Genomic DNA, 20,311 nt, shown 5'->3' with positions numbered 1-20,311 from the left:
TGAGGTCAGCTTGAGCTGTATCTTGTCTCAAATAAAAAGTGAGCAGAAAAGAAAACCTTAGTCTTTCTAGATCTGGGCCACAGGCTGGGTATCTTGGCTCCAGGCCTGTCCCTTGTCTGTGGCCCAGCAGGGGGCACTGCAGCTTCTAAGGCTAAAGGGCTCCTACCCTCTTATACCCAGGCCCTATCTTGGGTCACACTCAAGCCCTAGACTCAGGCTGCCAGCCTTCCTCTCCAAGGGGTTAAACCTTGGGAAGACACAGGGAGCTGTGGAGAAGAAAAAAGAACCCAAAAAAACAAAGTTTATTTAATCAGAGAGCCTCTGAAGGCTCCTGGTTTCTGTCAGTATAAAAAGCAGTAAAATGACAGGGAACGGGGAGGAGAACAGCACAAGAAAGGAGGGAGAAGGAACAGCAACAAATCACATGACACACCAGTCAGCCTTCCACCTCCACCCCTCTCTTGTGACAGGCAGGCAGAAGACCTCTCTCAGCCCAGGAGCCTCGAGTGCTTGGTTTAAGCAGAGACAGGCAGAGTTCTCCGTAAGAGATTGTGCTCCCTTGTCATTCTGAGTCCTCAATCCCAAATCCATCTGAGAAGACTCCCTCCCGGGGGCCTGAGCATCTGGGCCCAACACAGGCCAGAAGAAAGCCAAGGTCAGCCAGAACAGCAAACCCCTGGACCCCTGCTCATCCCAGGCAGGGAAGAAACTGAGCAGGAAGCAGGCAGGCAGTGTAGTCCATCTGTCCCCGTATGGTTGGTCACACAAGTGCCTTTAACAAAAAGGACAATACAGCTCCCAGAGCCAGGCCCAGACAAAGGAAGAAGGACATGATGCTTCCTGCCGTCTCCGCTTCAGCTGGTTTGACTTTCCTGAAAGGAAGGCAGGGTGATTTTAGGAGAGCTAAACCAGCCCTGCCCAATCCCCCTCGCATACCACCCGAAATTCCCAATCCCAGACTCCTTGGGGCCGTCCTCCACCCTCTCCCACAGCTCAGCATGAGCACACTTGGAAGCCCTTGCCTCCACTGTCCCCCACAACCCCCAAGCTGGGCATTTTGTCACAACCAGCTCCTCGCAGCTTTGAGATGAAGGACTCTCTCTCCTATTGCCATCCCCCTCCTGCCTGATGTCACCAAGTTCTCTCCTGCACCACTCACTTGGGCCCGAAGCACATGCAGAGGCTGGCAAGGTAGCCATTGGAGAAGGCAAAGGCAGCCATGAAGATGATGAACCAGGCATCGTGCTTAAAGATGGAAGGCAGATAGTAGCGCTGTTTCACATTGCAGAGCAACAGCAGGGGAATAAACACGATCCTGGCGACCACCAAACCCGGCAACCAGTAGCTGTCCTTATCAGGCTGCAGGAACAGGGAATGCTTCAGTCTGTGTCAGCGCTCACTGTGAACTCAGGGGACCTGGGGGCTTGGGTAAAACCTCTAGGCCTGGTTACCTTTGGGGGATGCTGACTGCCAGAGGAACAGTGGAGTGCATGGGATTCTGATGTTTCCCCCTCTCTTTTTTTAAAGACAAGTTCTCACTTATCCCAGCTCACTGCATACAGTCAAGAATATCCTCGAACTTCTGATCCTCATGTGTCCAGCTCCCAAGTGTTAGGGTTTCAGGTATGCACCTACCATACTTGACTTATGAGGTATTCTAGGTCAAACTCGGGGCTAACTCATGAAGAGACTTATCAACTTATCAAGGCAAGCAGTTATCAACTGAGCAATACCCCCAGTCCTAAACACTGGAATGTAGATACGTGTGTAAGCACATACACGACCCTGCCAGGTTCCATACCTAAGAACCGTAATGCGGGCTGGAGAGACGGCTCAGCAGTTAAGAACAGGTTCAGTTCCCAGCACCCACACCAAGTAGCTCACAACCTCTGTAACTTCAGCTCCAGGGGCTCTGACACCCTCTTCTGGCCTCTGTGGGCACTTGCACTCACATGCATACACCCCCGCATACACTCTTAGCTGGACTGTGTGTGGTGGTACGTGCACTCGGAGGCAGAGGCAGATGGAAATTTGTGGCCAACCTGAACTACAATAGCAAATTCAAGGACAACCAGGGCTACCTGGCGAGACCCTGTCTCAAATAGATAGATAGATAGAAAGATAGATAGATAGAGTAATTTAAAAATCTAAAAATAGAAAGGAATTATGTACAAAGTTACACATAAGTTACATGTAGACTTGAAAGACAGTTCCCTTCCCATTGTATTTTTTTCCCACTCTTACAGGGGTTACAGACAGAAGCCCCAGGGGTCATGCACGGTAGGCAAGCCCTCTAGTACACAGCCACACTCCTAGCCCCACCAATTTACTTTCTTGGGGCCTCTCTCTTAGCCTCAGTTGGACACTTTGATCCTACAGGTCCCAGGGCCCATATTCTACTTACCCACATGCAAACAGCTGTGAGGCTCCGGCCTAACCAGTCAAAGACATTGAAGTTCAAGAAACAAGCCACAGAGATGAAATAATTTTCTGGAAGAGAAAAGAAAGACTTAGAGACAACACCTGGCTCTCTCCGAGGCTTGTTTCCAGCCGATGGCAGGGTGAACAGGCCCTGGAGATCCAGCTGGGCAGATGGGTCCCACTCTAGCCTCCTGCTGCATCTGTCCCAGGAAGCCAGAGCCCTTACTCCAGGCACTGGTGCCCGCAATGCTGGATTCGACCTCGGCAGTAACAGCAGGGAACAAGCCAATGGTGACCGTGAAGATGAAGCAGACAGACAGAGCCAGGACCGAGATCTGGAGAGAGAAAAGAGAGTCGTTATGGTTCCTGGTTGACTTGCTGGCTGTGTACCAATGATCAAAGAGACGAGTGGTGGCCTTTAATCCCAGCACCTGGGAGGAAGAGCTCTGAGTTTGAGGCCAGCCTCGTCTACAGAGCACCAAGTTCTAGGACAGCCAGGGCTACGGCAGCAAAACCCTATCTCAACCCCATCTCAAAGAACTCCCAACACACACACACACACACACACACACACACACAAACACACACACTCACAGGAAGGAAGACAGGAAAAGCTCATCTTAGGTCAGTAGGAGGAGTGGTGTAAGGACGGACACAGCAAAAGGAGAGAAGGGGGTGAGGAAGGAAGGGCAGGACACCCCAGCCCCACATACATTCTTAAGTATGGCCTTGATAGAGTGGTTTTTGCTGGTGGGCAGAGAGCTGGGAGCTGGAACCCCAGACTCCTCTCTTCCTCCTCTTGGTTCCTCTCCTGTTGGGTGAGAGGTTAGAGAAGGATCATTATATTTGGGGAGGACAGAGCAATTGGAAGATTGAGCTGGAGGTGGACACCTCCTTAACTGCTTGGTTCCTAACAGCTAATACCCTAACACCCATAGACCTAAATGCCCTGACTCAAGTCCCTGCGGGCTCCCCTTCCCCCAGAAGTTCATGCTTCTCTGTTCCCTCTGAAACTGCCACCTCAGTACAATAGCCTGAGACATTCAGGGTAATCCAAGTTCTTCTATTTTCCTTATTGAGACAAGGTTTTGTGTAGCTCTGACTGGCCTTGAACTCACTAGATAGCCAAGGATGACCTTGAATTTCTGATCCTCCGGCCTCTACTTCCCAAATGTCCTGTGGGATTACCAGCACTTTGCCCAGTGCAGGAATCAATTCAGGGCTTTGTGCAAACAGTCTACCAACTCAGCAAAGCTCCAAGTCCCCTAAGGTCACCATGTTATCTTCCCCAACTTAGTCCCACATTAGCCTCAGCTTACTGCTCATGGTCACTTTGCCTCCTTTTGGCTCATCTGCCAGTTGACACCACATACCAACACCTGACCCTGCCTCCTGCCACCCCATCAAGACTTCCTTTAGTAATTAAGACCTTTACTGATAAGATCCAATTTGGTCTCCTGCTCAGAGGGCCCCTCGAGGTTGAGCTGCACGTAATAGCGGTAGAATTCCTGTTAAGCAAGGGAGATGGGGAAGTAGGGTCAGAGGCAGCTCCAGAACCCCAACTTGCCATGTTTCAATCTCAGGACACCCCTTGCTTCAAAACCCTGGGCTGCCCCCACTCCCCATGTGCTCACCAGCCGAGGCAGAGCCAGGTAACAGACGATGGCCAAAAGAACAACTACGCAGGCTGTGATGAAATAGCCAAAGGCACTTTCTGACCGTTCGGAGCCACCTGTGGCAGCCAGTGGACAGGATCAGACACACCCCATCACTCCACGTCAACCTCCCCTGCCTCCCCACACCCGCACGTGGGGTAGCAGGACTTACTGGCAATGGCACAGATCATGGCCACTGAGGCGAAGAAGCCAGCCAGGCCTTGGCCACTCATGATGGGGGCTGTGTAGTTGGCTGGCAGGACGCCAGCCAGACCAAAAAGGCTGGCTTGCAAAACGGCACCAAATGCTGAGGAACAGTGTAGACAGCGTGTCAGCAAGGATAAGGGGCTGGCAGTTGGGACTCCCAGGGAGCCTTAACCCGGACTCCTTATCTCTGCCCCAACTCCCAACCCAGGCCTAGAACTGCCCACACTCTGTCCCTTGATTACAATTAATGAGCACGATCTTGATCATGGTGATGACGAAGAAAGGCAATGGTTCCATCTCCACCTTCACCAAGATGGCAGTAATCAGGAACACCATCAGGATAGCCACCAGGCCACCCAGGATCCGAACAGACTGAGAGATCCTAGAGAAGAGGCGGGGTGGGGTGGGTGTTAGGAAGGGACTGAAGGGAGTGCAGCCTGGGTACCCAGGATGCAGAGGTTGGGACACCTGGGATGGGGGGGAGCTGGGGCACCTGGGATGGGGAGGAAGGGCAGACTAGGGCACCCGGGATGAGGAGGCTGGGGCACCTGGGATGGGGAGGCTCACCTCTGGTGCAGAAAGGAGTTGAGGCAGGCAAAGAGCAGCAGGGGCAACATGGCACACAAGGTCATGACATTGTTGAAGATGGTACTGAGAGAGCTCCGCTCTGGTGCGGACACTGTGGGAGCAGACAAGGTCTCTGTGTCCTGGCTTGATTTGTCAGTGACTGTGGACGTATTCTGGGACAGGTCCAGACGCTTTGTGAAATACTGTGGAATTTTCAAAGGTTGAGCGCTGGGACCTCTGTTTCGCTCTGTGCCCAGAAGCACAGAAACAGGCCTTAAAAGCCTGGGAGACACATCCTCTGGAACCCAGTGCCTCCCTGCCCCCAGCCTCACCTGAGTTGCTGTCATGAAAAAATTCCAGGGGAGCAAGGTCCCCAGGCCCAGCACGAAGAAGATAAGCCATACCGCCTTATACCTGAATAGAAAGAAGGTAAAGTAGCCCACCAGCCCTCCTGTCCTCCCTCCCCGTCTTCCCAGCTATGTGAGTCCATGTGCACGTGTCCTTCCATGGACGTGCGCGACTGGGGATAGGTGGGTCCTCAGGTAGTACAGAGCTGGGGTAGATGGGCAAGGGAGAAGGGCCATTAGCACAGTGCTAAGTGACACGGGTGACGGAACCTCTCTGTTCTCAAGGACCGGAAGGCCTTCAGGCTGGGAAGCAGAGTGACCCACACATCCAGCAATGGCTCTGGAACTTTGCTAAAGGACTGGATGGGTAGACAGAAGAGTGAACACGTCTTCCCCATATCCCACCACACAGGCTAGAAGTAATTCGGCTGTCTAAGTGGGAACTCAGTAGTTTCCTGAAGGACTCTGAGGTCAAGAAACACCCAGACCATTCTGGACCCAGTGGCACAGATGGGCTGGGTGCCTGAGGGAGCTGGGAAGTAGGAAGCTATAGATCTTTTCTTCCCTTAACCAGACAGAACCAGTTTTGTAGGTCCAACTAACTACCTAGGGCAGTGCAGGTAGACTAAGGTCTATGGATGTCACTTGGTCCTGAGCATGAGGACAGAACCAGACTCTGGATAGTCCTTCCCCTTGGCCAGCTTCAGAGATAGTGGTGAGGAGGCCCAACACGGACCGGTCTGGCCAGGGCAACAGGAGCTTAGCTCTTTGCAAGCCTTAAATGGGACTGCCAGAGTGAGTAACCGAAGTGGGCAGGTCTGACCCATGACCACTGCAGCCCTTAAACTTTCCCCTTGAGGTCAAGATGCTCAAGGCATGGTTCAGAGGAAGGCAAAATCCCAAGGGAGAGTTCTACAGGACAGGAGAAACAACGGAGCCAGGCAGCAATGCAATAGAGTGGGTAGAATGTTAAGGGACTGGGCTGGGGCACCCGGCAGCTTGGGAAAGAAAGGAGGCAGAAACTGGGACCTACACCTACAATCCCTACCTGCAGCCAGGCAGTGGTGGCGCATGCCTTTAATTCCAGCACTGGGAAGGCAGAAGCAGGTGGATTTCTGTGAGTTGGAGGCTAGCCTGGTCTACAAGAGCTAGGACTGTTACACAAAGAAATCCCCACCTGCCCCTTGGAAAACAGTCACAGAAGGCTGACACCCTCACCAGATTTTGCAGGTGAGAAAAAGGTCCCAGAAAAGATGAAGCTAACCTTCCAGTCAGAATGGGCCTAGTTACAGTTACATGGTGAGCAGAGGAGCTGGGAGGGGTTCAGAGACGCCAGGGACAAAGCGGGCATCTGGAAGGAGGCTTCCTCGACTCTCACAAGCCTCCTCTGGAGAACTTGGCTCAAGTGCCTCTTTCTTCTATCCTAACACACATTCCCGACCTTCACTAACTTAAGGAAGTTCACAGACTCCAGAGACAGCAAGCTAGAAGGGTCAGGCCAAAGGGCAGGGTGGGCTGAGGTCATACAAGGCAGAGGCCCCAGGGCAACCCCCAGGAACAGGGCAGTCCTGCCAGATGCGTTCTGGAATGAGGGAGGCAGCCAAGAGTCTCCCCACAGTGGTGGTGGGAGGGGCCAGAACTGCCATTTGGCTGCAGAGCGACAGTGGAAATCCTGAAACAATCCAGTAGGGGACTGCTGCCCACCTAGCCCCGCAGGCACACCACACGCCAGCTCCCACACCAGCCAGCTTCCAGCCGGCAGAGGGAGGTATGCAAGCTCCCTACCCCACCCCCATGGAGACTTGACGCAACTCAGACCACCCATTTGGGAGCAGTCAGATAACCTCAAGTACTGCACCTACTCCAACCCCTACCCGTGAGACCCACTTCCGTGTCCCGCCCCAGTACCTGTCCTGAGGCTGGTGACTGGTTGTCATGGTTCCAGGGCTATCGGCTGGGCCTGCTTGGCAGCTCCCTTTCTCTGGCTCTTGCTGGGGATAAAGCAATATTGAGGCCCTGTTTCGGTCTGCTTCCACACTGCCCTGGGGCCTTCTCAGACTCTTGGGGGTAGGGCTGGGCGCATGGAGCAGGCAAGGGAAGGCCCCTTAGGAGCCACTGTAGGCTCAGGACCACTCAACCCGGCCCCATCTGGCCTTTGGCCCCAGTAAGCCAGTGCTGTCGTCTCTCTGCCTGATTGGGCTGCACCTGGCTGCCGGCCTGGCCGCTGCCACCGCTATTTTTATCCAGCAGCAGAAGCAGTTTTTAAGCTTGGAAACCGAAGGGTGGAGTTCAGGAGAGGAGGATGCATGGTTGAGAGACAGGGAAAGACAGTTCAAGAAGACAGAGACGAGATGACAGAGGTCAGGGACAGTGATGGAGGACAGAGGAGGCAAAGGGGAGGATGCAGAGCAGAGGGGAAAGGGTGAAAGCACAGACAAAATTCCCAGATTTGCAGGGCCTCGGGTCTCCCAGGGCCTGCTGTAAGTCCGCCTCCTCACCGTACAGCCCCACCCCCATCAAGGCTGTGGTGGGGAGGCCTTCCCACTCCGTCTCCTAGAGTAACCAGGATGCCAAACTCTCTGGTAGGGTAGCATCTGAGCTTTCTTTCCAACTACTGCCCAGGGGCTTCCTGAGTTCTCAACCAGTTTTCCAAGAATCTATTTCATAATGAAGGGAGGCCATATAGCCTTTTCCACAGCCTAGCATGTTCCTTTTTTGACCCTAAGTCTTAGCCCCAGGGTCATCCCATCAGTCCCTTTCTCAGTCCCAGGCCACTATCTTTTCTGACAGTGGCCTTGACAGGAAAATTGGAAAAGTGGCACACAGGCCTTAACAGGATGCTCCCAAGCTCCTAGCCACCCACCCACTCAGCATCCCTCTCTGGCCCTGCTCACATAGGGAAGACACCCAGCATCAGAGGGCTAAACAGGCCTTCTGCTGCAAGGAAACGGGACCAGAATATACCGCGCATAGACCCAGCTCAGATTGCTAGTTCTCGGCGGTCTCATCACTCACCGGATTCACCGGATTGATAGACTCGACGTTGATGTCGAGGACGCTGGCAGGAGAGGTGGAGCCAAAGGAACCTGGGTAGTCGCCAGGAGGGGGTCCTGGCTCAGGCTCAGGCAGAAGGCTGGGTCCTGGGTGAGGGTCCAGAGTGAAAAGGTGTAAAGGCTTATCAGAAGAGAATCCCTTGGGCCTCAGGGGGCCCCGTTTGTGGACTCCCACAAGCTAAGTAGCTGCAGAAGCTGGAAGCACCAGCGAGCTGGGAGAGATAGATAAAGGGCCACCCTGTAGCTGGGAGATAAAAGAGCAGAAGCCGAAGACTCAGCAGGGGAGTTAAGCGTGTGGCGGCCAGGGCAGCTCTCAGGTGCAGCCAGAACTCCATGCCCCACCCACTCAGACAAAGAGTCACAGCTGGTCACACTGTGGCCCTGCAATAGTTCTATCCTTCAGTTGGTAAACCCCAGATTGTCCAAAGGTCTTCCCAGTCCTGGGCAGCAAACCCACATACCTCCTGATGGTGGCAGAAGGCTCCTTACAATGGTTTCGAGAAGTATTTCCTGAGGGTCTTTGTGTGTCGGCCAGGCACCTTCCTAGGCACTGGGGACAGAGTGATGAACAGTAGTATTGGAATTTGTTTTCTAGGCCCAGAGGGCTCTGCTGGGGCTGGAGAGAGCCTAAGGACTCTATTAGATAGTAAGGAGCAGACCCCCATCACATACAGCCGTCCTCAGCACAGCCCTCCACGGCCTCCATCCGCCAGCAGAGTGAGTGTGTAGCCCCAAGCCGGACAGGGGAGGGGCAGGCAATGCTCTTCCTTCAGAAAACCAGCCTAGGCTTGAAGAGTATTTATTTCTGCTGCGCACATGCACACACGTGCACACACACACTGCCCTCCTTTGCAGCAAACCCCATCCCACTCCTGGGCACCAGTTAAAGCCGTGGGTCCTGCTCACATCCTAACACTTATTCACTGTCTAGGTGCTTTGTTTTGGTCTGTCCAGCGATCTGAGAGCAGGTCAGGGGTTCTGGTGTCCTTTTCAGTCACACCTTGACCTTCGGAGAAGGAGCCCCGAAGGCAACCACCAGTCTGAGCCTTTCCGTGTCCTAGGGTCCCAACATTTCTCATATGTCTGTTTCTCAACGAAGCTTGTGCTACATCAGAGTCTTTGGCTGCAATATGCAGGGGTCCCCTCTTTCAGCTGCCCAGAAGCTAGTAGTAGTAGACAGTTTCTACTAAACAGGTAGGGCCAACCGCGGTACAGAGAGGCTGCTTCGCTGAACAAAAGCTGCAGAGCTAGTGAGTACTTAATGTACAGATTATTCTAGATTTCTTCTGTAGGGAAGGAGAAGTTAAAGCGGCTCCCCAGTTAGCCCTGTAGACTTTGAGGAGGGGGGAACTCTGCTCCAATTAAAAGGTTAAAACAAGTTGGGCGATTCAGGTCATTCTCACATAACATTAGTTTGGGTTCAAGGCACTTCACTGCAAACCCATGACACATACGTTATTGCATGCAAAGGTCACACAGTTAAGACAAGACGAACAGAATAGGGGTTAATAAGGAAGAGGGGCCTGACTGTCCGCACCAGTTTGCAAAGAGAGCCTGAGTGGGCTGGGGTGCAGGGTTGCAATAAGCCTTCATCCACCGGGAAGCCTATGTGTGCGAGTCCTCGTCTTGTCTCTCACTCTCCGTGCTGAGCAAATGAGGACGCACCCAGGAAAGGGAGGCCAAGGACAGGAGTTTAGCCGGTAAAGAAGCAGCACCCCCGCCTTCGTTTGAATACCGGAATCACCATCCTCCTGCCTCAGGGCAGAAGGCAAAGCGGCCCTTCTCGTGTTCGTACAGGAGCGGTCACATTAAACCGCTCACTTGCCGACCCTCTGAGGAAGGAGGTCAGCATAGCGACGGTGGCTTTCAGGCCCAGAAGCCAGGCTGCCCTGGGCCCCGCTCCACCGGGGCCCCACAGAAGGAACACCCCCAACCCAGAGCCAGGCCCATGCGCGCCACGTGCTGCGCTGCTCCGCACGCGCCGCGTGGGGGCCGCACCCCAAGTCTCTGTCGCGGCCGAGGAGCTGGCGGGCCAGGCCTCCCTTCCCCTGGTGACAGGCCGGACACGCCACTCTCTGCCCCAGAGCCCCCGGAACGCCCCGCCCGGACCCTACGAGCACCTGCTGGAGAACGACACCTCCCGCGCCGAAATCTGCGCGCTCGACCCGCGCTTCCCGCGCCCGCCCGAGCGCTTTCAAACCCGCCCTCTGCTGGGCCCGCCCCGGGCCCGTGCGGGCCACCTCCTCCGGCGACAGCCGCCGCCCTGGCCCCGCCCCCGCTTCCCCGCGGCCCCCCTCAGCAGTTGTGGGCTCCCAGCCCCAGAGACCCTGCGCCTAGGGCCGCCTGGGCGGTTTGCTTCGGTGGCAGGCACGTCTTCGGACCCTTCCCAACCGTCACTCGGACACACTAACCGGAGGGGGCCCAGTCCCACACTGGGTACTCCTAGGTTACGCGAGCCAGGGAGGGGGCTCGATCCCACACTGGGTGCCCCTAATTTCCGCTCTGAGCCTGTGCTCCTAACTCCTACGCATTCCACGGCGGGACTCTTGCACAGACAAGCCCTCTGCTCACACAGGCCCGGACGCCCCCACAGCCACACTCCACCCCAGGTGTTCCGTTATCCCTCTCCGAACCCCGCCCACGCCATCATTCACACTCCACCGTTTAACTTTGAGCACCCCCCCACACACACCGCGCACTTCTAATACAGCCTTCTTCCTTTCCACCCCTCCTTTTCCCTTCAAGAAGACTTTCTGCCACCTACCTGGTGGGATACCTCAGACTTAATTGTTCTGGAACCCGGGTACTTGTTTTCTCTCCACCCTTCACAGACAGGCACACACACCACAAACAACGTTCCTCCCTATCCCCCCCCCACCTCCACACACACTTTCCAACTTTGCCTTGAAGGCCATTTGCTTAAGGAACAGTCCCGAGGCCTTTAGGAAAAACTGAAACACAGCTGGAGACCGGAGAGGGAGATCCCAAAGAAGACTCCCATCCTGAACATCCCATTGTTCTAGCCAGCATCTCACTGTCCCAACCCAAAATGATAACCATTAGGGTTAGAAGCCTTGCTGAGTCCATATCCTCTGCTGGCTGGGGGAGCTGGGGGGAGCAGCCATCACGTGCCTCTAGGGGCTGGCCAGGATTCATTCCTTCTTTTATGCTGGCAGCAAAAAGGGAAGGGTTTATTCGCAGTCCCTACTGTAGGGTAACCCAGAGGCTGGGGAGGGTCCTGAGGAGAGTTAATTCCATCCAGGCTACCTGCCTCACCCTGCCTTCCCAAGGAGTGGGTCCCCCAGAGAAGCCATTGGAACTAATTAACAATTACCACTACTACACCTCACAGCGGGAAAGGTGCAGCTATTCTCCCTAGAGAAAGACTGGGCCCTGAGGAGGTGGCTGACTCTCTTAAGGACAGTGGGCTCTCCCAAGCTGCTCTGGTGGGGTGTATCCAGCCTCCCAGCTCTCAGAAATGACACATCTCCCCACTAGTACTGAGTAAACAGGGCAGGAAGTCGTGTTTGGGTGGTATTTTTCTGGGCACTAGCCCACGGCGGCTGGAGAGCTGTCTCATATCTATCCACAACCCTAGATTCCTGCCCTCTGTTTTGACAGTCTGTGTCTCCCGTCTTTGCCTCCCTTCTTCCTTGGCCCCTGCCTCTCACCCACCTTCCTTTCCTAGCTCTGACTCACAGCTGTCAGGTCTGCTAGCAAGGCCAGGCTGCGGGCCAGGGGCTTGTCCTTGTGTACAAAGGAGGCTGGAAGCTGGAGAAAGGAGGGAAGTGGTGAGGGTCCTGGCCAGACTGAGGAAGCCTGGTTCCTTTCCTCACGCCCACTGGGACCTGACCATCTATGCAGATGGCCACAGCCAGGCCTGTTATTATTGGAGAATAGCCCATCTGGCAAGCTCCCTGCCTGGGTTCCAGCCAGCACCCACACCCCAGGCAACCTCAGCCAGTTACTCGTGCCAGGGCCCTCTGCTGGACAGCCCTGGGGACCCAGCTCACACAGGCCTGGGCCTGGACAGGTTCTTAGGCAGGTCTACCAGGCCTTTCCACCTTGCTCATTCCATGCTTCTCTCTGTCCCTAAGGTTGGGCTGTGAGGGCTGGTCCACCTGGCAGATGTTCTTCGCCCCGGCTGGGACTAGCTCATCTCCACCTCCCCCATTAGAAGGTAGGTTTACCTCACATTATGCTCACAGCCCTAGATCTCCCCCACCCAGGCCTGTGTTAGCAACAGCCATCTGTGTTTGCAGCAACAACGTTTGTGCCTGCCTGGGGGGTTGTCACAAGCTACAGCTCAAGTTTTCTGTTGTTTGTGATTAAATCTCTGTGGCCTTGTGGCAGAAAAGGACTTAGGGGAAGCCCAGCAAAACACTTGCCCAGCCTGCTAAATTTAGGGGATACCGAAAGATTTAAGAATGCAGAGGGAATTTAAGGAAATGTGGGTTTTGTTGTTTTGTGATGCTGGGGGTCAAGTTCAGGACCTGAAACATGCTAGGGACAGGCTCGGCCACGGAGCCAGCTCCTCGGTCCTAATGCCACTGTTAACAAATGAAACAAAACTAAGTTAGTGGAAAGACTCCATAAAGAATGTGATGTCAGAATGCGCAGTGTGTGGAGGCCGGAGATCAGTTCTGGCTGCTGCTCCTCAGGGACCATCCGCATTGCTCTGTTTTTCATGCATTTGCATGTACACCACACATGGGTGCACGCGCATGCGGAGGGAGGTGTGAAGGCTTTGGATCTCTGGGGACTGGAGTCACAGGCAGTGTGAGCTACCTGATATGGGTGCTGGGAACCAAACCCAGGTCCTCTACAAGAACAATAGTCACTGAGCTGTTTCTCCAGCCACTGTGTGTGTGTGTGTGTGTTTGTGTGTGTGTGTGTGTGTGTGTGTTTATACAGGCTCTCACTAAGGAGCTCTCGGTGGCCTGGAACTCAGAGATCTGCCTGCCTCTACTTTACAAGTGCTGGGGTTAAAGGCCTGTGCTGCCAGGCAGGCCCACCTTGTATTTTGACATAGGATTTCGAAACATCAGTCCTCAGTGCTGGGGTTACAAGTGGGCATCACAGCTTTGAAAAACACAGCTGGGTGGTGGTGGCAGCGCACCATTTAATCCCAGCACTCCAGAGGTGGAGGCAGGCGGATCTCTGTGAATTCAAGGCCAGCCTGATTTACAAGAGCTAGTTCCAGGACAGGCTTCAAAACCTGTCCTGTCTCGAAAAACCAAAAAATAAAAAAAAATACATTTTTTTCTTTTAACGTAAGTTTTGAGGATTGAGCCAATTGAGCAAGTTTACCCATGACCAATATCGACTTTTCAAATGAAGACAGAGGTGTGTGCACTAGGTGAATGCTAGGTCAGGGTTGAAGAAGTGACTTTGCTCCTTTGCTCTGAGCCTGGGCTTCTAGCCAGATTTCTCAGATGTGTCTCCTAACCCTCTACTTTGGCAGGTAGGCAGGGGACAATTTTAAGTGGTCTGAACCTTAAACAATCATCCAATTGTGGGCCTACAAATTCCCCAAAAAAATATCCTTCCTCAAGAGGCGGCAGATTTGGATTCTGCTGAACTACATCCTCCTCAAAGGGCCTGCTGGCCACGACACCGGCAAACCCTGCAGTCCCGGTCAGTGCCCCTCCTCCTGCGCCCCGCCCCCCTGCACCTGCTGGAGACTAGGGCACCGTCCTCCGGATCTGGCGGGGAGAGGGAGAACGAAAATTCCCCAGCCGTGGGGACCCCAGCCTCCTCCCGACCTCCTCACCTCGGGGTGGTGGCCGCGGCCAAGGCCGGAACTAGCCTCTCTGGCGCCAGAGGAGCCGTCACCGAGATAGCCGGACAACCTCGAGCTCCGCCTGCCCCGCCCCGGGCAGGTCGGGGTGTGGAGATCCTCGGACACCAGGTGGCAGTGGGAGGGGCCGTGGGGCTGAGAAGGGACGTTTTAGGGAAGCTGGGACTACCTTTAATCCGCTTGTCCCCACAGGTCTCATGTGCTCCAGTTTATGCAGACTTTTGTAGGAAGTATCTGGAGGAGAGAAAAGTTCTGCAGGGTCTGCAGGTGGGGTGGGAGCAGGAAGTTGAGCTCAGCTCGATTGTCATCCCTTTCCTAGCCTCAGGTTTCTATAGGATCAAGTTGGGGATTATGACAGAGGCCTGCATTCCTCACTATATACATCTTAATCTACAGCCCAAGCCATTCCTGAAAGGATTATTGTGTGGGAATCATAATCAAATTATCCAGAGGATCTTACTACAAATGCCCACCCATGCATGCACACACACACAGAGGTTCCCAGGGCCTCTACTGGGGAGTGGGAAATAAAGTCAGTTTTTAAAAATTATTATTTTACTTTGTGTATGGCTGTTTTGCCTGAGTGTGTGTCCATGTGTCCATGCACCAGGTCCGGGCCTGTTGCCCTTAGAGGCCAGAAGAAGAATGTGGAATTGGGGGTTGTGGGTGCTGGAAATCGAACTCAGGTCCTCTGGAAGAACTGCCAGTGCTCTGAACTGCTGAGTCATCTCTCCAGCCTGCTGAAGTGAAACATTTAGGTGGTTTCCTATTTCTTCCGGTGTGGTGTCGCCTCCATCATGGGCAGGCATGTCCCTACTCCCCTCCCCACCGCCTGGCTGGTCAGTCCTCCTTTCCCCACTACCTCTAGCTGAGATGTCTTCAGAGGTTGCCAGGGATCAATTTTAGCCTTCCTGTAACACAGACCTAAGAATCCTGCGCCACAGTGGGACATTCTGAACGAAGTTACACAGCTCCGAACAACTTGTGGCTCGTGAGGACTGGGAGAAACAGATGGAACAAGTTATCCAAAGGAAGTTCTGCCAACGTCTTCTCCCACCCCTTCTCCAGCTTCCCGCAGACAGCCGTCCTCACTAGGCAAGAGCAGGGATGGCGCGGCTTCCAGAAGCACCCCAGTCATCCAGCACAGGGATGGGGTGTGGCTCACTGGTAGAGTGCTTGTTAGCATGCAAAGCTCTGGGCTCCATCCCCAGTGCCACTCGGTGGGCTTGGGTGTGGGCGTGTGCCTGTAATGCCAGCACTTGTGAGGTAAAGGCAGGAGGCTCGGAAAAGTTGGTTCAAGATCATCCTCAGGAGTCTGAGGCCAGCCTGGTATACATAAGATCCAGTCTCACAAACAAACAAACAACACAATGCACCGCTGTTTATTGACGACTTGCTGCATGCTGAACTTGGAGGGTACATTTATCTCAAAGGGCAACCAAGGTCCTAATATTTTAAGTCTGTGAGACTGGACAGTTTGGGTTTAATATCATCTCTTAGCTGAATCGTCTTGAACATTGTCTCTTAACTGACCTTGCTGCCCCCATTTGCAGGTCTACCCTGAAGGCCAGAGGTCATTGGCAGAGGGGATTGCCGGGAGAAGGGAAGAACGGCACATCTGTCATCTGCTAGATCCTAGGAGAGTGGGAGCTCGGGTCAGAATCCTTTCGCGCTCAGCCCCCACTCCGTCTTCTCCCAGTGGGCATTCTACAGTCAGTGCAGATACTTGGGCTAAACCGCTCCAAAAGACGGTACTTCAATGGCCGGACGCTGCTGCTTCCACGACCCGTGGCCTCACTTCTGGGGGCCCAATCTCTGCTTCCTCTGGGAGTGGTCCACTCTGGAGGTCTCTCCAGCATCCGGTGGCTGTTGCTGGCTGAGGACAAACAGCAGACAGCCCAACAAAGCCTCTCTCATGTCTTGGGAGCTCAGTCGGCGGGCCAGTCGGCGCAGCAGGGGCAGGAGGTGCTGGCGGGCCAGGCGGGCAACAGGCAGCAGGAGGCGGGAGAGCAGCGATCGAAGCAGCAACGGGAGAAGCGGAGAGGGCATGGCAGAGCCTGGACCTGCAAAGGGAACCCAGGTTCTAGACTACACTGCGGGCGGACCGGAGTCCTTCCTTCAGCTCATACCTCTGTGCTTCCTAGCCGTCACCTCATGGATTAGTTTTGCTTTGGTGCAATCCTTTCTCGCACCAAGACAGCTGGCTCAGGGGGTTCACTCACTGTTGGCCCAGATGGAAACTGAGCCTCAGGGTGCGGGGGAGCTGGGGCTACAGCTTGTTGTTCTGGCCTTCCCTGGCACTGTTACTGTCCAGTACCCACTTCCTTTAATCAACCCTCACACACACACACACACACACACACACACACACACACACACACACCCCTTATATTCTAACTCAAGGCCTCTACTCCTTGCCCTCCCATCCACCACCTCTAACCGGTCAGTGGTGGCTCTCACCAGTCAGAACTGCTGCTCCGAATCAATTTCAGGATGCATTTGCCTATTGTGGACACAGCATTACCGGCTAGCACGACGTAGCCCCACCTCCCTTTCCCTTCCCCCACCCCTGCTCAGCTCACTTGGGTATGGAGGGCTACAATGAGGGAACAGCTGTGTTCTGGCACCTGGCATACTGAGTACAGCTGGTCCTTCTTCCAGTCTGGGAAGGAAGGAGGGGACACATGGAAAGATGGAGCTCAGAGTCCACTCTGTGACCTGAAGCATGTGGACTCTTCTGGGCTCTGGTCACTTTATGTGTTACCTCTGGAAGTGGAGAAAGAACAGGAGAAAGCACAGAAGAGGACAACAGTGGTTGATACCTCAGATGCAGTAACGCTGTGTGCAGACACACTTCCTAACCCCTTCCATGCTACTCCAGGGGCCAAGCCAGTGAGGGCCTTCACGTTCTCTGTAGACCATCTTCAGAGGCAGAGGGTGGGACACACAGCTCCTGTCATAGCCAAATGGCATGGCCACTCCTGAACAGGAGGAGGGACATGCAGTTCAAGACCTTCTCCAGTCATCCCACTGCCTTAGACTAAACGAGGTTACACACACACACACACACACACACACACACAGAGAGAGAGAGAGAGAGAGAGAGAGAGAGAGAGAGATCCAGCTATGTCTGGTTGGGTGTATGACCTGAATTTTATTTGGTTTTGTATTTTTTTTTTATTTTAAGAATTTTGTTCTCAGGGCTGGAGAGATGGCTCAGTTGACTGCTCTCCAGAGGTCCTGAGTTCAATTCCCACTAACCACATGGTGGCTCAAAACCCTCTGGGATGGGATCAAATTCCTTTTTCTGGTGTGCATGAAGACTCATATACATGAAATACATAAATAAGTCTTCAGAAGAATGTCATTCTCCTTCAGAAAGGAGCTGTAATTCAAGGCTGGATTCAGGAGAGAGAGTGGCTGTTAGGGTTGGCTTTAATGTCAACTTACCACAAATTAAAGTCACTTAAGTAGGGAGCCTCTCCTGAAGGACATCCTGATTGCCTTAATTGATGCAGGAAGAGCCACCCTGGTGGTGGGCAGCAGCTTCTGGAAGCCGTCCAGATCGAAGGGACACGGCAGAAGGAAAATGATACGACTTTTGTTGGATTGGAGTCCCTCTTGTCTTTGATTTAATTAAATTCTTTAATTTGGGGGCTGAAGAGACAGCTCAGGGGTTAAGAACATTGACTGCTCTTCCAAAGGATACAGGTTCAGCTGGGCGGTGGTGGCACACGCCTTTAATCCTAGAACTCAAGAGGCAGAGGCAGGTTGATATCTGTAAGTTCGAGACCAGCCTGGTCTACAAGAACTAGTTCCAGGACAGGCTCCAAAGCCACAGAGAAACCCTGTCTCAAAAAACTAAAAAAAAAAAAAAAAAAAAAAAAAAAAAAAAAAAAAAAAAAAAAAAAAAGAAAAAAAAAAAAAAGAAAAAGAAAAAGAAAAGAATATCCAAGGATCCAGGTTTAATTCCCAGCACCCATGTGGCAGCTCCCAACTGTAATTCCAGTTCCAGAGAATCTGATACCTTTCACACAGACACACATGCAGGCAACACACCACTCAATACTCATTAAAAAAAATATTTTTAAAAATCTCAGAAAAAAAGCTTTTTGGAACAGCAAAATTTTTTTCTGTTTTTAATTGTTTTAAATTTTTTAATTGATTTTTATTGTGTTCTACATTTTTCTCTGCTCCCCTCCCTGCCTCTCTCCTCCCCTTCAACCCTCCCACAAGGTCCCCATGATCTCAATTTACTCAAGAGATCTTGTCTTTTTCTACTTCCCATGTAGATTAGATCTATGTATGTCTCTAAAATTTTTTTTTATCTTTAGTTTTGATATAGTCATCCGATTGGTTCTGTTCACCATGAAATGTTTTTGCAAACTTCAAAGCTGTGGGAATATGGTTGCTTGTCATTAACTGTACCCATCAGCTTCAAAGACCCTGGAGGAGATCATGTTAAAGAATAAGAAGGGAAACATGGACAGAGGCGAGAATGCAGATCTCCAGGCATCCAGTTGCTCTCTTCCTTCTGCGCACAGGTTCAGTAGTCACAAGTTTGCCCCACCCGGCCCAACCCCCACCCCTCAAACCACCCTTGTCAGCCTGCTGCTGATCCTGCTCAATCTCTCCTCCACCTTGGAGGAAGCATCAGTTAGAGCTGTCTCAAAAGTTAAGCCAACTTTCAAAATGGATTTTGGGAGGATGTAGGGACGGCTCAGCAGTTAAAAGCACATACTGTTTCTCAGGAGGACCTGAGTTCTGTTCCCAGCACCCATGTCAGGTGTCTCACAACCACTCCAGCTTCAGGGAATCCAACATCTTCTGGCCTCCGCTGGTATTTCATTCACAATCAGACACAGATATACACACAATTTATTAAAAACAAAACAAAAAATTCTACATAGCCCTAGCTGTCCTGGAACTCAGTGTGTAGACCAAGCTAACTCTTGAAGATCTGCCTGCCTCTGCCTTTCTGGGATTAAAAGCAAGTGCCACTGTACATTCACCTTTTTAAAAAAATCCCTATAATCCTAGCACTTGGGAGGCAGAGGCAGGTAGGAGGCAGAGGCAGGTGGATCTCTAAGTATGAGGTCAGTCTGGTCTACAGATTAGATTCCAGGACTGCCAGGGCCACACAGAGAAACCCTGTCTCAAGAAAAAGAAATATATAAATAAATAAAATAAGATAATTTTTAATGTGAGTGATGGGAATTGAACCCAGGTCTTCTGGAAGAGCAGCCACTGCTCTTAACCACTGAACCATCTCTCCAGCCTCCCAAAATCAGATCTTTTAAAAAATGGAACCTGTGAGCAAGGCATGGTGGCTTATACTTAAAATCCCAACATTTGGAAGGTGGAGACAGGAGGATGAACAGTTCAAGACTTTCCTGGGCTCCATAGAGTTTGAGGCCAGTCTGGACCAAAAAGAAATCTGGGGCTGAGGGTGTAGCTCAGTGGCAGAGAGCTCAAGCTGGGATAAAATAGGAGAATTATGGGAGCATGAGAATAGAAAGGAACCTCTCCATCTAGAGTCTAGTTTAAGCCTCTCGCTGCTGAAAAGCAGGAATTGCAGCACAATTAACAACGCTTGCTGTGAAAGCTGCCTGCACAGGGACAATATTTCTTTCATATATCTATGTTTTCAAATTAAAATGTTGAAATGGCAATAAACCAAACTTAATGCCTCGATTCATATGATCTCGGTTAGGGCCTCACTCTTGTGACTTTGAACTTCTTATCCTCCTGTCTCTATCTCCAATGTGCTAGGATTACAGGGTTGTACCAGCATCCTTGGTTTATGTGGTGCTAGGGATCAAACCCAGGGATTCACTCTACCAAGTAACCAATATCGCTAATCCTGACCTAGGGTTTCGTCTGGTCTGATCTGATCTTCCCTGCATATTTCAGGAACTGTCCTGTGATCTCATTTGAATGATTAGGATTTAAATATAATAGCTTTAAAACCCACCAAAACTGTGTGTGTGTGCGCGCGCGCGTGTGCATGCATTGCGTGCATGTGTATGTGTGTGTGTGCGTGCGTGTGTGTGTATGTGTGTGTATGTGTGTATGTGTATGTGTGTGTGCACACGTGCGTGCGTGTGCGTGCGTGTGCATGCATTGCGTGCGTGCGTGTGTGTGTGTGTGTGCGTGCGTGCGTGCGTGTGTGTATGTGCGCGTGTGTCGCGCGCGTGTCCTCCTTTGGGAAAATCATACCCATACTATGTTCCACTTTTTCCATGAGTTCCTCTCTATTAA

General features: G+C 52.5%; 3 protein-coding genes across 12 annotated transcripts; 1 reads left to right on the top strand and 2 right to left on the bottom strand.

The window, feature by feature from the left end:
* Positions 1 to 280: 280 nt before the first annotated feature.
* On the bottom strand, positions 281 to 14,135 carry Slc29a1 (solute carrier family 29 member 1 (Augustine blood group)). Of its 7 annotated transcripts, none has more exons than XM_038341460.1 (15): positions 14,024 to 14,134; positions 8,712 to 8,800; positions 8,222 to 8,337; positions 7,106 to 7,188; positions 5,183 to 5,264; positions 4,851 to 5,053; positions 4,526 to 4,665; positions 4,249 to 4,383; positions 4,056 to 4,153; positions 3,851 to 3,929; positions 3,135 to 3,232; positions 2,648 to 2,756; positions 2,405 to 2,490; positions 1,160 to 1,359; positions 281 to 872 (listed from the first exon to the last, which is right to left on the bottom strand). In XM_038341460.1, exons 4-15 carry the CDS (start codon positions 7,132 to 7,134, stop codon positions 761 to 763), a joined length of 1,371 nt encoding a protein of 456 aa, XP_038197388.1. In that variant the 5' UTR covers positions 7,135 to 7,188; positions 8,222 to 8,337; positions 8,712 to 8,800; positions 14,024 to 14,134; the 3' UTR covers positions 281 to 760. The 7 variants fall into 7 exon arrangements, with proteins under 7 accessions (XP_038197388.1, XP_038197389.1, XP_038197393.1 ...); XM_038341461.1 differs by lacking the exon at positions 14,024 to 14,134 and adding an exon at positions 11,926 to 12,050; XM_038341465.1 differs by lacking the exon at positions 14,024 to 14,134 and adding an exon at positions 10,371 to 10,478 and having other exon boundaries at positions 3,857 to 3,929.
* LOC119822338 lies at positions 12,229 to 17,802 on the top strand. Of its 4 annotated transcripts, XR_005286777.1 has the most exons (3): positions 12,229 to 12,430; positions 13,715 to 13,887; positions 14,243 to 14,948. XR_005286777.1 is itself a non-coding variant. In XM_038341466.1 (2 exons), exons 1-2 carry the CDS (start codon positions 12,379 to 12,381, stop codon positions 14,579 to 14,581), a joined length of 828 nt encoding a protein of 275 aa, XP_038197394.1. In that variant the 5' UTR covers positions 12,229 to 12,378; the 3' UTR covers positions 14,582 to 14,948. The 4 variants fall into 4 exon arrangements, 1 of the variants encoding a protein (XP_038197394.1); XR_005286778.1 differs by lacking the exons at positions 13,715 to 13,887; positions 14,243 to 14,948 and adding an exon at positions 15,604 to 17,802; XR_005286776.1 differs by having other exon boundaries at positions 13,715 to 14,948.
* Positions 15,411 to 16,571, bottom strand: Mymx (myomixer, myoblast fusion factor). The gene is made up of 2 exons (XM_038341467.1): positions 16,511 to 16,571; positions 15,411 to 16,113 (listed from the first exon to the last, which is right to left on the bottom strand). Exon 2 carries the CDS (start codon positions 16,097 to 16,099, stop codon positions 15,845 to 15,847), a length of 255 nt encoding a protein of 84 aa, XP_038197395.1. The 5' UTR covers positions 16,100 to 16,113; positions 16,511 to 16,571; the 3' UTR covers positions 15,411 to 15,844.
* Positions 17,803 to 20,311: the final 2,509 nt, after the last annotated feature.

This window comes from Arvicola amphibius, chromosome 9, assembly GCF_903992535.2.
Source record: "Arvicola amphibius chromosome 9, mArvAmp1.2, whole genome shotgun sequence".
NCBI lineage: Eukaryota > Metazoa > Chordata > Mammalia > Rodentia > Cricetidae > Arvicola > Arvicola amphibius.
Note: the sequence above shows the minus strand (reverse complement) of the source record. Positions and strands in the feature narration are given on the sequence as shown.